General features: G+C 41.6%; 1 protein-coding gene and 1 long non-coding RNA gene across 2 annotated transcripts in view; one reads left to right on the top strand and one right to left on the bottom strand.

Annotated features, from left to right (window-relative positions):
• Positions 1–779: 779 nt before the first annotated feature.
• Positions 780–16,220, bottom strand: part of kcnq2b (potassium voltage-gated channel, KQT-like subfamily, member 2b) — a 23,977-nt gene continuing 8,536 nt past the window's right edge. The window contains 14 exon segments of the mRNA XM_030134142.1: positions 780–1,808; positions 1,973–2,148; positions 2,254–2,374; positions 2,478–2,609; positions 7,396–7,501; positions 10,077–10,079; positions 10,752–10,781; positions 10,784–10,838; positions 10,840–10,919; positions 12,410–12,489; positions 12,600–12,629; positions 12,707–12,775; positions 14,668–14,762; positions 15,621–15,716. Of these exon segments, the coding sequence (XP_029990002.1) occupies positions 1,172–1,808; positions 1,973–2,148; positions 2,254–2,374; positions 2,478–2,609; positions 7,396–7,501; positions 10,077–10,079; positions 10,752–10,781; positions 10,784–10,838; positions 10,840–10,919; positions 12,410–12,489; positions 12,600–12,629; positions 12,707–12,775; positions 14,668–14,762; positions 15,621–15,716 (1,710 nt within the window). The 3' untranslated portion in view covers positions 780–1,171.
• On the top strand, positions 3,575–15,670 carry LOC115419401 (uncharacterized). The gene is made up of 4 exons (XR_003935434.1): positions 3,575–3,640; positions 11,358–11,363; positions 13,666–13,673; positions 15,661–15,670. It is a non-coding gene; the product is annotated as an uncharacterized LOC115419401 (long non-coding RNA).

Genomic DNA, 16,220 nt, shown 5'->3' with positions numbered 1-16,220 from the left:
TCAGGTGACAGTAGCGTGTTTCCATTCCCGTATTTTTTTTTGAAGAATCGCATTAGAAAATGTGGAGATTACTATGAGAATAAGATTTAAAAGGATTTAAAATATGTTTACCTGAGGTGGAAACACCTTTTGTGAATATGTCATGATGTAGTGCACATATATTCCATGTCTGAGCAGTGGTTTGCACTGCAGATATTCTAATTAAGTGTAAAAACATGGATAGAAGTATCAACAAAGCAGTCATTTTAAAGTTGTGATAGTTGTAAAATTCTCATATCTTTGGCAGTTGGTAACTAACTGGTTTAGCTTCTGATTTGGAACCTCTACTTTGGTCTGCTTATTAAATTGGTTTCCAGGACTGCTTGAGATTCTGTTTCCAATCTGTAACAGAGAATGGTTTCAGTTGTGATTTTTATCAAAGAGGAAATGGATGAGGGTGATAAGTTACAATTCTAAAATACATTAAGAAAAACAAAAGTTTGGTGCAGACTGATGTTGGTGCGTATACCAGGTGTTTAGGCTTTTTGGTGTCATCCAGTTCAGAGGAACAGACAGAATGCAGACTATTTATTGATCTGATCTTGTGTGTAGATTAAGCCTCCGACTGAAACACACAGATGTGGGTAGAAATGATAAAGAATCCACTTATGTTTCAAGTCTGGATTTTTCTGTATGGTTCTATTCATAGTGATCATCTGCCATCATTGCAGTCAACATAGAAACATTTTAAAGATCCACACAGAAGACAGAACAGATGTTCAGCAATGCAAATTTACCCTCATCTGAGTTAAATTAATGCTTTCTGCAAACTGGTACCTCACAAAAACTACTGTAACAAAGTTTACAGATTCTGCTACTGTTGAAGTCTCAGCTGCAGAAATGATTTTCATAATAGTCATGACATCAGATTTAATAAGCAGAGTGCCATCTTCAGACCAAACCACAGATTATTCACTACAAATCACTTTTATGGAATTTTCATTTTGCGTTACTGCACCAGTTTGGCTCCAATGCCCCGGTTCTATGGAAACACGGCTACTGAGACAAACATTCACTGCACAGGTTTTAACATTCACATGTAGAAAACGTGTCCCATGATGCTTCACTCCAGGTGCATTCCTTTAACTCTGGCTGGTGTTTGAATATTTCGCCTCCTCTTGCTGGTTCTGCTCTACTTGGTTCCGGTCCAGGCCCGGTCCGAGTGTGGTGAGGGAGCACAGAGCTCTGAGTCGGAGTCAGACTCACCCTCAGCGATATAAGGCCGGACAGATGCGCAGCGGGCCGAGCCACCTGCCCCGCCCCCAGCTCCACCCCCTCGGCCTGAGGGGTAGTAACTGTTGTTGAGGAAGTCCAGGTTCTCTCTGGACTGTGAGATGGAGAAGCCGCTGAAGGAGCGCTCCAGCTCTTCGTGGTCGACCGATGGGATGGAGATTGACGTGTCACTGTCGGGTTTCCCTTCCTCTCCTCCGGCTCCTCCCCCTCCTCCTCCAGCCCCGCCCCCCTCTGGCCGCTCCATCCCCCCTCGCTCTGCAGCACTGTGTCGATGCGATCGGTTCCCACCATGCCTTTCTCCAGCGGGAGGAGGGGGGAGTCGAACCAGTGATCCATCGCCCACTGGGCTTGGAGTGTTGCCATGGCTACGAGGGTGAGGGGCTGGGGCTTGCTGGTGGAGCTGGGAGCTGATTGGCTGCCAGGAGGTGGAGGGTGGGCAAGTTGGTGCGTTGTAGTTTCGGTGTCCGGTGGAGCTGCTGGACCGAACCATCTTTGTCACAAAACGAGGCTTTTCCACATGTTCGCCAGGTAAAACCCTGCATGGCGACAAAGAAACAACATGTAAACAACAGTTAACGACAATAAAGTAAAGTCAGTCATGGAGTTTACACAGCTGCTGCATTACATTCTGTAAACTAAGCTTGGATCTGGGTTTGGTTTATAATACTGTTAAAGGTATTTGCCATTAGAGGAGACTGACTGTAGGATCTTGGAGATGGACTGGCTCTTTTCCAGCTGGTCTACAGGACTGTGGTATGGCGGTGCCGGATCTGGTTCCTTGGATCCAAAGTAGGCGTCGGTCTCGGCCTGAGGGATCCCCATTCGCTGGATGTAAATGTTCACCAAGAAGTCCAACTTTCTCTCCATGGAAAGAACCTGAAGACACAGAAGGTTCAGGGTCAGAACTGAAACGGGTTAGGGAGACCAGCAACATTAGGTTCAGATCTGATGGGGGATGAGGGTAAGATGTTCAGCACTCACCTGTTTCTCCACCTTCCCCAGGCGTCCCATCATACTGGGGTCCTCTGGCAGCTCCTCATTGGCTGTTTTAGGACGGTCCTTATCAGCTATTGGTGTTCCTCTGCCAACAATCTGATCCACTCTGCCAATCAGGAGACAAAGAGTCAACCTCTGGCCTCTGAGCTCTGCTGAACCTGTGGGTCCCCTGTATGTCAGGTGCACTGCTGTAGCGGTTCTGGTCTCACCTGGACTGCAGGTTCTTGATGCGGGCCAACATATCCAGGTGTCCTGCTGAATACTGTTCAATCACGTCCATCACATCGTATGGTCGCAGACTCTCCTTAAACTTCCTCTTTGACACCATAAAGCGCATGATGCTGAGGGAGACACAACACCAGTCAGCTGTGACCTCTGACCCCTGCTGAGCCTGGGTATCCAACACCCGAACACCATCCAGGATTTCAAGAAATTTTGAATTTATGAGAAACTAGATTCAGATAATTTTTTTATTAAATAAATAAACACTTTAATTAAAAATATGTAATATACAGTGCTAATGCAGTAGAGAATGATCTTCATCTTCATCAGTGTCTTTGACTAAACCACAAACTCTGGTTCTGGTTTTACATATTAAATCTCCTATTCTCTAACTGTTAAAACCAAATGACATTTTCTTCCAATCTGAGAGGGACTGATATGGAGTATTACACTGCTGGACAGCGCCGTCTTAACGCATGGGCCTGATGGGCACTTCTCCATGGGCCCCGCGGCCATAGGGGCCCCATGCTAATCTGTGTATGTTAACCCTTCAATGCACCTTGTATCATATATGATACATACCCATCAAAGGGCTATAGTTACTTCACTAATTGTGAATTTAAGTTCTTCTCTGCTTTTTTCAATTATTTTAAATTTTTTTTTTTTTTTTTTGTACTCAAATGTTTTGTACTGGAATTTTTCTAGCATTTTATAAAGATTTCATTATTTTGTACTGAAATTTTTAAAATCATTTTACAAATTTTTTTTTAAAATTTTGAACTAACATTTTTCAATAAGTTTTAAAAGATCCTAAAAAAAATTGTACAAGAATTTGTACAGAAAAATAATTTCCAACAATTTGAAATCTGTATTCCTGAATGTTGAAATGTCACTCCGAGTGTTCATGTGCATGATGGTGACCAACTGTATGGGAGAACATTCTTTTTCAGGACTGAAAGTTGTAAAAAAATCTGTCTTGTAGTACAATGGGCAGCATCATTTGAACTGGCTTTGACTTATGTGCATGGAAAATGACATCCTAAAGACCACTGCTTTCAAGTGAATAATAATTCCTTTGAGTACTTGTTGCAGGGGCCCCAGTACACTGCTCTGCCCAGGGGCCCATAATGCTGTTAAGACGGCCCTGCTGGTGGTTCAATGTAGCCTCGTTTTCACAGATAGAGAATAAATCAGGATTCTGGACTGGGTTGGAGAGACAGGGTGGACGGATGAACCTACTGGACCAACGTCTGAGTACCTGTGATTATTGAAGAGTCTGATGAATGTTCCATGGATGAACCGCGTAAGTCTAAAGCCTCTAATCTCAGTTTTATTCTTTAATTTACTGAGAGAGAAACTTTTATCTGTTTTGAATTAAGGGTGGTACACCAATAAAGGAAGAATGAAAGTGGAATTTCAAGGAAACATTCTTGCATATTTTAAGGTTTAGTATTTAAACACTATCAGACAAATGTGTCAATTAAAGGGAAGTTACTGTGTTTTAATAGATCTGCATTTCACTTCAATGGACGACACTCGAGTCTAGATTCTGTGGTTTACCACAGTTGGTTTTCGTCACCTGATTATTTTAATTTTATTTAATTTATTCGTTATTGAATATGATCATTATTTTATCAATTAACTACTGTTCGTGAAGAATAACAACAAAAAACGAAACAGATATTCTTTGAGGAACATCATGATCACTTTTCAGTCCCAAACCCATAAAATATCATGAAAAGACCGATGAGTCAAAGTATGAGACTGAAAATGACTGATCTATAGTCATATGAAAAACAAAGAGCATCCTCTAATTCTATGGTTTTACATATCAGAACAAAAAACACAACAGATTCCACCTTGTCATTATTTATGTGACAAGAATTAATCACAAATGGAGAAGCAGTGCCTGAAACCCTCATACACCTCTGCAACATCCATGGGAATAAAGCGGATAAGTATCATCCAGGAGCCGTAACGCAAATACTGTTGCTTTATCGATCACCAGCGAGTGTACCCACCTCTAGAAAAGCAGTAATTTGATCCTTTCTGGAGTTTTCACATGTTTGTTAACACAACACCAAAGAGGCCAAACTGCCCATCAATCTGGAAAAGGTCTAAGGCCTTTTCCGAACTATATGGGCCCAATCTCAATCTACCCTTTGGACCTCCCCCTTATGTCTACCCCTTGGCACTACCCCCTTGAAACGGAGTTGCATGGGGTAGGGGTTGAAACATTCCCCTGTGAAATGAGACAACCCTTTGAGCCCTGTTATGTCATCAGCAGTCATCGATGCCGCTATAAACAGATGCAATAACTTTGTTTCCAAAAGAATTCACCATGCTGTCAGCAGCTGTAATCATCTCTGTTGCATGGGCTTTGGGCATCTTTTTACGGCTATCAACTGCAAACCACAGAAATGCAGTCTATAACACATTGAAACAGCGTTAAAGCTATACCTACCGATGTGGCATTTCTCACAGCACTTAGTAAAAATTTGAACATGAACAACCCGCCTCCCTCCAAAGCCCTGCCCGCTTCCCCCTGCCTGAGCTCTGACGCTCTCCTCCTCTCACCTGATGCATGCGGTGGAGGCAGAGGTGGAAGTCCGATTCGCTTCGGTGTGTCCGCGGACCCCTCCCTCAGCCCAGGCGATGGGCATGTGCACTGTGAATGCACGGCCTCGACAAATTTTCCATGGACATTTGAAGTTTCATAGTCCATACATTTATCACTACATAATCCTAATTTGTGTGACACCAAGTACATGTACGTGTATGAGTCCTGCAGTTATAAAAGCTGAGCTTTGTGCAGACCTGTCTGTGGAGTCCAGTACACCAGACTTCTGGACTTTTATCTCCATCCTTCATTCATCGGACTCCTGTTTGTTCCCCTTAGTTGTTGTTTCTGTTAATAAATCAGTTTTTCTCCTTCCACATGTGCATTTGAATTCTATCCATACACATCCTAGACAGGAGACTGTGGTCAGTGACAGGAGGAGCAGCACAAGTGAAACGTCAGATTCAGAGGTACACATATCAGATGCGGAATCAGCGATAACGGATCGGATGCTGGACGGCTGTAATGGATGATTGACAGGAGGCTCAGCCAGGTTCGGCCAATTATTTCACTCGGACTGAATAAAAATGGATTTCATTTTATCAGAATATGAGCATATATGAGAATTAAACATTTTTGACTTTCAATACCTGGTGGATTTCTTTTACATTTTAGTTTGACACACACTTATTAGGAGCATTTTAAGATGACAAAAGAAAAGTGTAAAAATGCCACATCATACAGTATAGCTTTAAATGGACGATCAAATTATTAGGTTGTTTATGAAGAAAATACGTAAATTTGTGTGTTTCTTTCATCACACTGCTGCACTTTTTTGAGGTGTTTACCTCCATCTTGCCGATGATTCAAACAGAATTATGGGAGATTTCTCATACCCCTCCGTTTGTAGTGTGGTCCTGAAAAATCTCCATTTTGAGGGCAAAACAGCCCTCCCCCTTAGCCCTTCCCCTCCGACTCATTGAAAAACGGTACACCCGTACCCCTTCATGTGAACGTGCAAAATGGAGGGGTAAGGGGGAGAGCCAAGAGGTGAATTGGGATTAGGCCATGAAGTCCATCATTCTACAGCAAGAAAGATTAATGACAAGTGGAAAACATTCAAGACAGCTGCTGATCTTCTCAGTGGATGTCCAAGAAAATTTACAACGACGATGACAATGAATGCGATGACAACAACGATGAGGGCAACAACGACGAACGCAACAACAACAAAAACGATGCCAGACACAGCACCGTCACAGCATCTCACAGCCGCCCGTTCGGCCGGTGAGATAATAATAATAATAATGGATTGGATTTATATAGCGCCTTTCTAGACACCCAGATAAAAAAACTGAACTAGTACAGCTTTTTCAATCGTCGGAAGACTGGTTCAAGTTTTAAACCTGAACCCAACATGCCTTACAATTGCAGACTTTCATCTGAACAGATCATAAGACCCATGGAAGAACGTCCTCTGGACATGAGACCAAAGTGGACATGTCTGAGCATAATGCACGAAACCAAACACAACGCATCAGCACAAACACCTCAACCACCTGTAAGTACATTAGTAGGGTAGTCGATTGGGTTGTTTTACAGGTTTTGGCCACCTTTCAGTCACTGAGTTGACCTTGAACTCTTCTGAAGACCAGAGTGTTCCAGAGTCACATGTACATCTGTCCCGACAGCTAAAGCTTGGCCAAGTCCAGGTTGTAGAACAGGACAACGATCCCAAGTACACCAACGAAAGAAAAGAATCAAGATGTTGCAAAGGCCCAGTAAAAGACCTCAAAGAGATGAGCATAAACAAATGCATTCAAGCTTCAATGAACTGAAGCTGCGTTGTAAGGACTGGGCCAAAATCCTCCACAACGATGACAGATAAAGTTAAACAGAAAACAGTCGCTGCAGGTTTTTGCTGCTGAAGGTGGATCTACAAACTACTGAACGATGGAGTGTATTGAGGTTGTGAAATGTAAAACCATAGACTTCAGAGAGGATGGACTTTGTGTTTCATATGACAATAAGAACAATAAAAACAAGTACAATAATTAAAAAAAACTGTCTTACCAAACAACAACAGAAAGTAGTGAAACAACAGAAAACAATGAGGCTCATCCTAACTGGACGTCAGACTGACTGGTCTTACCCAACAGCTGATGGTGACCTTTGACCCTGGGGTGAGCACAAATAAATAAAAAAAAAAACTAATGTGAATAAAAGCAGAATGATTTAGTGCATAGTAATAAACAAAGAAAAGGTGAGTAAAGCGATGAATGATGAGCAGATCAAAAGAAAACAAATTTGAGTTTTAGTGTAGATTCAGAGGAAACAGTCCGTACCAGATGGCTCGGATGGTGACCTTTAACCCCGGGGTCAAATCCTGGGGGACAAACTCACAGTGGCAGCTCTTGTTGTCATCGGCCATGTCTTCACCCGGGGGCTGGCCTCTACAGAGACGATGACGACAACCATCAACACCAATAAGCATCAACAACAGTCTCCGTCCTCACTCTGGGATTATTACTGTTCACCAAATCTAATGAACTAAAACAGAGGCAGAAAACATGGTGGTTATGAATAATCACTAATGTAAACTGCACTATGTGTTGACGTAACTAATGCAGTAAGATTATAGATAATATGTTTTGGTTTTGGTTTTTGCTGTTTGATAAGATTAAAGTTTTAATTGTAAAATAATCTTTTGAGTATTCATATCCACCTGATGGCACAACTCACAACGAGATCAAACGTTTTTTGCTCCAAGTTGGTGACGTCAGGTGACAGGTCAGGCCGCCGTTATTAAACTGTATGATCGACCTGTGTGTTGGTGTGTTTGTGTGGTGTGTGCGACCTGGTGAGCTCTTCTGTCTGAACTCTTCATCCTGCATCTATAAGCACTACAGGAGGAGGAGGAGGACACAAAGGAGAGAGGACACCGTGAGGCTCCCTAACCAACAAACACCGGTCACCATCAAGGTCATCGTCTTCATCGCCACTGCCATTATATTCATCTCAGGGGAAAAAAATGCACCAATAATGCAAAACAAAGGCAGAGTGTTAGCCTAGCTTAGCATAAAGACCAGAAGCAAAAGCAAACCATTAACTTGGCACAAGATGAGACGCAAAAGCAAACTGTTGCCATCCGTTTAGTGTAAAGACTTGAAGCAAAGACAAAGTGTAGTTTAGCTTAGCAGAAAGACCAAAGGCAAAGCTACACTGTTAGCTCAGCTTAGCACAAAGAGTGGGAGCAAAGGCAAAGGGTTAGCTTAGCATAAAGACCAAAAGCAAAGGTAAACTGCTATGATTAGTAAAAAGACCAAAGACAAAGACAGTCAGTTAGCATAGCGTAGTACAAAACTGAGGGCAAAAGCAAACTCTTAGCTTAGCGCAAGGGCTGGAAGCAAAAGAAAGCTGTTACCTTAGTTCAGCACAAAGTCTGGGGGTAAAGGTACAGTGTTAGCCTAGCTTAGCTATTGGATGAAAATGTAAATTATTAGCTTAATTTAGCTTGAAGACACTAAGAAAAGGCAAACTCTTAATTTTGCTTCACATAAAGACTAGAGACAAAGGAAAAGTGTTAACCCAGGTTAGCATAAAGACTGCAGGAAAAGGCAAATTATAAGCTCAGTTTAGCATACTGACTGGAACTAAAAGCAAACAGCTTAGTCCAATATAAAGACTTGAGGTAAATGCCTTAGCCTAGCTTAGCACAAAGACTGGATACAAATATAATCCTTATCTTAGCTTGAAGACAGGCTACAAAGATAACTCTCAGCCCAGCTTAGCATGAAGACTGGAGGAAAGGCAAACCATTAGCTTAAGTTTGCACAAAGCTAGAAGTAAAGGCAAGCGATTAGTTTAACTTAGCATAAAGACTGGAGGAAAAGGCAAATTTTTAGCTTAGTTTAGTATAAAGCTGCAAGAAAAGGCAAACTGTTAGCCTAGCTTAGCAAAAAGACTGGAAGCAAAAAAAGTTTATTTTAGCACAGGCGTGAAGATACCAATCCATTTAAAACCAGTTAAATCCATTTAAAACCAGTTGTGTCCAGTCTAGTTTCTTTTGGAGCCTCCGTTGTCCTCTCAGACTGTCCCCATTCCTCCTCATCTCCTCACCTCCTAACTGTTCTGATGCACAGTACATGTAGTGGAAATGCATCTGTCACTTGTCTTGTCTGTTTGGTTTATTTTCATGTGTTTCTAATTGCAAACAGAAACTCACAGTTTATATTAACAAACTGGTTATTAATTTTAAACTATTATTACTAATTAAACTATTCGTTGTTGTTTTTGCAGAGACACCCACAGTTCAGCACACAACATGGACCCGCTGCAAGCATTTATGCCAATCAGGACACAAAATAACAGAATCAAAACCAGGTAAACTGAGCAGTTAAATATGAGTTACATTCCATACCAGTTTCATTCTTCCAATAGATTTCTGGAATTATAGATTTCAACCATCTCTACTCATTCATTTCCTCCTGCACCATTTCTAGAGTTTCAGACACATAACATGTGATCTATTTCATTCTGTGCAGCAAAGCATGATGTGTTCACATACATATTGTAATTTCAGAAATCTAAATCTAAAATGGCCCTCAAGATTGTTGAAAACAGTAAATTTGACAGGAATAAAGCTGTCATTCACATCTTGTTCTGTTACTACTGAATAGTAACTAGATGCTGAACAATATCCATTACTTTCTTCAGAGGTACATTTTAAAAATCTTGTGAAATCAAAAATACTTTTATTACATTATGTATCAATATGCCACAGTCTGTCACATTTTATTGTGGATCAACAAACAGCAACTGAGCGTAGATAAGAACATCCCATAATAAGTTTATACCTTCATAAGCCTCAGAATCAAACTCACCCATGTAGAAGAATGCTGATATTTCAGCATCAAACAGCTGTGTCCAGTGGCGAAAACAACCTCAGTGCTTCAGCTTTTATCACTGACTCACTTTCATCCACTATAAAAGTTGTTTTGTAATGGTTCTCATCTCATCTGGTCACTTTCTCATGCTTCGGTTTAAGGCCCAAGGTGTTCATTTTCCTCACCTTGATAGACTGGTAGAGTGACTCACTACTCCTCTAGTGGTCACATAAATCTCCAGCCCACCGCTGGAAATAAATGTACTTCATATCTCTATGATCCAGTACATCAGCATCTTTGGAAGAACTTCACAGATCTTTATTATCAACACTAAAGATACGTTTAGGTCATTTTTTAAGATTTGAAAGTGAAACTACAACATATAGAAGCTTCAAAACAGGGGTCACCAACCCTGGTCCTCGAGAGCTACTATCATGCATGTTTTAGATATATCCCTCTTCCAATATACCTAATTTTAAGGATAAGCCTATCATCAAGCTCTGCAGAAGCCTGATAACGACCATCAGGTGTGCTGGAAGAGGGATACATCTAAAACATGCAGGATAGTAGCTCTCGAGGACCAGGGTTGGTGACCCCTGCTTTAAAAGCTGAATACAAGAAGAGATTTTATGTTGTTTTTATGATGTTTTTTAGATATTTTTACTAAATGTGTTAATACAGACGTAAATATTTGCACCGGTCTATGTCATGTATACATGTCTGTATGTGGAGGATATGAATGTGTTATTAGAACTGCATGTCGTTCTGTCAGAAACCAGACTTACAGACCGAGGGCTGATCCTGGCCCCTCCTACCTTCAGAGTTCTGGCGGGATGCGGCTCCGCGATCCTGAAGGCCTGCCTGGACCTGCTGCGCTCTCCGAAGCTCCAGCTCTTTGGAACCCTTACTGGGGCTCTCCTCCAAACTGGGCTCCATGCTGGGAGACCGCCGCAGGGCCTGGACCCCCCCAGGGACCCCCGGACCTCCAGGAACCACAGGAACTCCTGGACCCACACCAGGACCCACCGGAGGAGAAACACCAGGACCGACACCAGGACCAACAGTAGGAAGCACTACAAAGGGAAGAGGAATTACTGCTGCATCTCAGTGGCCGACAACACAAACCAAGATTTAATGTCATCAGATGGAGGTGACTGGTCTGAGGGCCTGCATATGACCTTGCATTCATCCAAAACAAAGTCGGCATTACATGGAAATACAAAAATAGTTCCAATGTCCCTGTATGTTGGCGTCATGTTCTATCTGAATCAATCCCCATTTGAATTTGTGAGGTTGTCAGGTTCTGTCTCTATGTTAGTGTCCTGTGATCTTGATCCAGGAAGTCTCCTAGTAGAAGTGGGTGGTACTTTGGAGGAGAACTCAACTACTTCAGTCAAAGTCCATATAGGACTTCCTATCAGTGATCAGTAGAAACTATGTTGATATCTGTAACCATTTACAAGTTATAAGCCATCCAAATATGGACCATTATAAGTAAAGGCACAGTTTTAATATTTCAAAAATTCATAAAAAAAATTCAAAAATCTAAATTTCTCAAAAATGTGACCAAACTTTGTAGACATTGTCCCACGGCAGATACATAAAATTTTTTTAAATTAATCCAACCAGTAGTTTCAGAGAATTTGTGTGAAGAAATTGCTAATGAAGACGACAGGAAAGATGAAGATGGACACATCGCCTTCACAGAAGCTCATGACCAATCAGCCGATGAGAAAGAAACAATGTAATGTTTCTAAATGATTACAACCAAAGGGCAGGTTTTCTGATCAACCATTTACTGTATAACATCAAAACAACCTCACCTTAATTTGTGAAGTGCTCTGAGATAACAGTGATTTGTGACAGTACAAATCTGTGTAAATAAAACTCTGTTGTGAGTAGATTTATTGTTCCCAGAGTCGGGAAAACAGTTCTATCCCTGGTGTTTTAGTGGAGCTGTACACACATTAACTTCAATGATGTTTAATGATGTAAAACCAATTGTTGGAATTTGTATATTTTAACCATTTCTCCAGATTAACTGCCTCCTGCACCATTTCTAGGGTTTGAGAACCACCAAGCATGTATGTGGTGTGTTCAAGTGCACTTCGTAAACTCTGCAATCTTCCTCATTCTACACACCAAAGCATGGTGCGTTCAAAATCAGCTAAGTGTCAACGCTCAAATGTTTTCAGGTTTTGCTTGGTGTTGAAATCAGGTCCAAATAAATGTGATTCCGGTCACTGGTTCTTTGTGTCCACTTCAAGTCCAACTGCGTTAACTTTAACTTTTAATATTGACAGTATGTTACTTTCCACTGCAGTTTTATTTTTCTGCATTTTAACCTTTCATTTCAGTTTGTGCCTGTTTTAGTTCTTGTAAATCAATTTGTGACTTTGTCTGTTTAAAGTCCTTTTTTAACAGTTAAAAAAAAAAAAAGATGTACAACATGTCTTGTGGAGTCAAAACCCACCGTGCTGAGGAGAACCTTTCCCTTTTGTTCCTGAACTCCGAGGAGAAGAGAAGACTCGTTCCTTCAGGCTGACCTTCTGACTGTAGAGACGAGACAAACAGAGTCTTAATGTCCTGTATCTTCACAAATGAAATACACACAAATGACCAGAGGAACCTGGGGAGGGATCTGAGAGGAGCTGGACTCTGACCTGGGAGATGGTTCAGGCTGGACGTCCTTCCTGAACACCAACACAAAGGATCATTAAGTGACAAAGTAAGCATTTTCTTAAAACTTCAAAAAGTTAGCTGTACTGACCTGAATGAGAGTCCAGATTTGTTCTTCAGGTTCCTCAGTAAATCCAGCTGATTAAGAGGAGGTATAAGCCTGGACAGACAGATGGACAGACAGATAAATGCACATTATTATATGAGCTACACGTTCTACTTCATAACACTGTTCCGACTTATGCTCTTATTACCTCCGCCAGGAGGTATTGTGATCGCTTTGCTTTGTGGGTTTGCGTGCCTGTTTGTTTGTTAGCAAGATAACTCAAAAAGTTATGGACGAATTTTCATGAAATTTCATGAAATGTTGATACTGGCACAAGGAAGAAATTACTAAATTTTGGGGGTGATTGGGGGTGGTGGGGTGGAGGGGCCCGGGGGCCCACTGATCTGCCTTGGCGGAGGTCTGCGCTCTCTGAGTGCTTTTCTTGTTTACACTGTGGTTGCTGTACCAAACTCCAATGTTCAGAACAGTGATTTATTTCACTGAGTGACTGTTTCCATCTATTTGTTTTTTAATTAAAACCTGTTTAAACACCAAAGTTGCACAAAAACAGATGAACAGATCGAGTCTGGTGGCTTCAAACACAGCGATAAAACAGCTTCAGTTTTCCATCACAAAGGGCAAAGCACAGTCCTGACAATACTCTAAAAATACCCCATAAACTCATATTGATTGATGCTAGGGGCTAAAATAAGTTAAAGCTAATATCATTCACTTTGATTCATGTATGACACAAATTAAAAATCAATCCACAGAGTAAAAGATCTGACTAGAACCTGGATGTTGTGGTTTCACAATCATGAGACATGTCAAGTCTTTAAGTACTACAGTGCCTATGAACTTCAGCTGCTGCTGCCATGGAGACGAGGCCTCAACCTGTTTCTGTATGAGTAATCAGTGTGTCAGATGCTTAAAGCTTCAGATTTCTTCATCAACACTTTTGAACACAATGTGGTGGACAGGTGTGTAGGTAGACAGGCGAGTAGGTGGGCAGGTGTGCAGGTGGACAGGTGTGTAGGTGGACAGGTGTGTAGGTGGACAGGTGTGCAGGTGGACAGGTGTGTAGGTGGACAGGTGTGTAGGTGGACAGGTGTGCAGGTGGACAGGTGTGTAGGTGGACAGGCGTGTAGGTGGACAGGCGTGTAGGTGGGACAGGTGTGTAGGTGGACAGGCGTGTAGGTGGACAGGTGGACAGGTGTATAGGTGGACAGGTGTGTAGGGGACAGGCGTATAGGTGGACAGGCGTGTAGGTGGACAGGTGTATAGGTGGACAGGTGTGTAGGTGGACAGGCGTGTAGGTGGACAGGTGTATAGGTGGACAGGTGTGTAGGTGGACAGGCGTGTAGGTGGACAGGTGTGTAGGTGGACAGGCGTGTAGGTGGACAGGTGCATAGGTGGACAGGTGTATAGGTGGACAGACGTGTAGGTGGACAGGTGTGTAGGTGGACAGGCGTGTAGGTGGACAGGTGTGTAGGTGGACAGGCGTGTAGGTGGACAGGCGTGTAGGTAGACAGGCATATAGGTGGACAGGCATGTAGCTGGACAGGTGTATAGGTGGACAGGCGTGTAGGTGGACAGGCGTGTAGGTAGACAGGCATATAGGTGGACAGGCGTGTAGCTGGACAGGTGTATAGGTGGACAGGTGTGTAGGTGGACAGGTGTATAGGTGGACAGGTGTGTAGGTGGACAGGTGTATAGGTGGACAGGTGTATAGGTGGACAGGTGTATTGGTGGACAGGTGTGTAGGTGGACAGGTGTGTAGGTGGACAGGTGTATAGGTGGACAGGTGTGTAGGTGGACAGGTGTATTGGTGGACAGGTGTGTAGGTGGACAGGTGTATAGGTGGACAGGTGTGTAGGTGGACAGGTGTATTGGTGGACAGGTGTGTAGGTGGACATGCGTCTAGGTGGACAGGCGTGTAAATGGACAGGTGTATAGGTGGACAGTCGTGTAGGTGGACAGGATGGGGGACAGGTATATAATCTCACCTGTACATGGGAACAGACACTGTCCTCTCATAATAGTCCCAGGTTGAGGTCAGATCAGTCCGGGTCAGGTTGGTGGCATAAACTCTCCAGGCCGCCTACACAGACCAAGACGCAGGACAACTTCCTGTTACAGTTACTATAGAAACATCGACAAACCACCAACAGATTTTCAGAATAAGAGCTCTACTCTTCCTTCCAATAGCGCATGCGTGTCAAACACGTGGCTGGTGGACCAAAACCAGCCCCTAAGATTCCAATCCGGCTACTGGGATGAATTTCCAAGTGAAAAAATAACACTGACGATATTAACAGTCAAGGATGTTGAACTGGTTTTAGTTCAGGTTCCACATACAGACCAATATGATCTTAAGTAAACTAATAACATAATAACCTATAAATAATGACTACATATTTTCTTCTTGGTTTAATGTGAAATAAATAATGCATTATGTCTATAAATAATGACAAGTCAAAAAAAGTTTGTTTTAGTGCAAAAAATAACATTAAATAATGAAAATATTTACATTTATAAACTATCCTTTAACAATAAAATGTGAATAACCTGAACAAATATGAACTACCTACAATGTTTAAAGAAAATTAAGGGAAAATTGAAGAAAATTTAACAATATTCTGCCTGTTACTCAATGTTTGTGCCTTTGTTGATCTGATCTGTAAAGCACATGTATAAATGATAAGTTGAGACAGAATATTGTTAAAATTTGACTCATTTTTCTTTAAAAATTTGAGTTTTTTTCAGGTTATTTACATCTTTTGTGTGTGTGTGGTTTGTAAATGTGAATATTTGCATAATTTTATTTTTTTGCACTAAAACTTGTAGTAGTCATTATTTAGCATTAGTATTAGCATTAGCAGTGAGCATTGAATTATCTAACATATACCTGGAATGAACCCACTCAGTTTGGAGGAGTCACCCAGGTGTGAGTGGTTACCTGTATGAGTCCAGCTGCAGGATTCCGTCTCTTCTCAAAGTGTTTCTGTCTGTGCTGCTCTTGAACTTTCAGAGCAAATCCAGATCCAAGGATTCCCTGAAACACAGACATAGGAGGGGTTCCAAAGGTTACCTGGTTTGACCTGAACCACAGCGTCCACCATGAACAGTGGACCAGGGTCAGGACTGAGACTGAATCTGCAGCCTTTCCTCTGGTAGATGCTTGACATCCAACACATTAAGTGCCAGTTAAAGCAAGTAAATATGTAATATTTATGCAATATTTATTCACTATTTATCAAAATATAATTGCACTATGTTTATATAGACTTGGTTCATAGATATACATATTGTTAATATTGTTCACAGATATACATAAAGTCACTTAATACTGTAATTTTGTGTGTATTCATATTTAGTCTATTTTTATTTTTATTCTACTTATTCTCTATTCTTATATTACTTTGTAAAATTGTAAAATTTCTATTCTGTATTCCTATCTTATTTTTAGTTTTTGTAATTTTATATTTGCTCTATTCTTATTTCTGTAGCACCGGTGTTTTGTTAATATTGTTGCACTAACTGGAGTAGCACAATGACT

This window comes from Sphaeramia orbicularis, chromosome 5, assembly GCF_902148855.1.
Source record: "Sphaeramia orbicularis chromosome 5, fSphaOr1.1, whole genome shotgun sequence".
Lineage (NCBI taxonomy): Eukaryota > Metazoa > Chordata > Actinopteri > Kurtiformes > Apogonidae > Sphaeramia > Sphaeramia orbicularis.
This window is presented reverse-complemented; position numbering and strand designations above follow the sequence as displayed.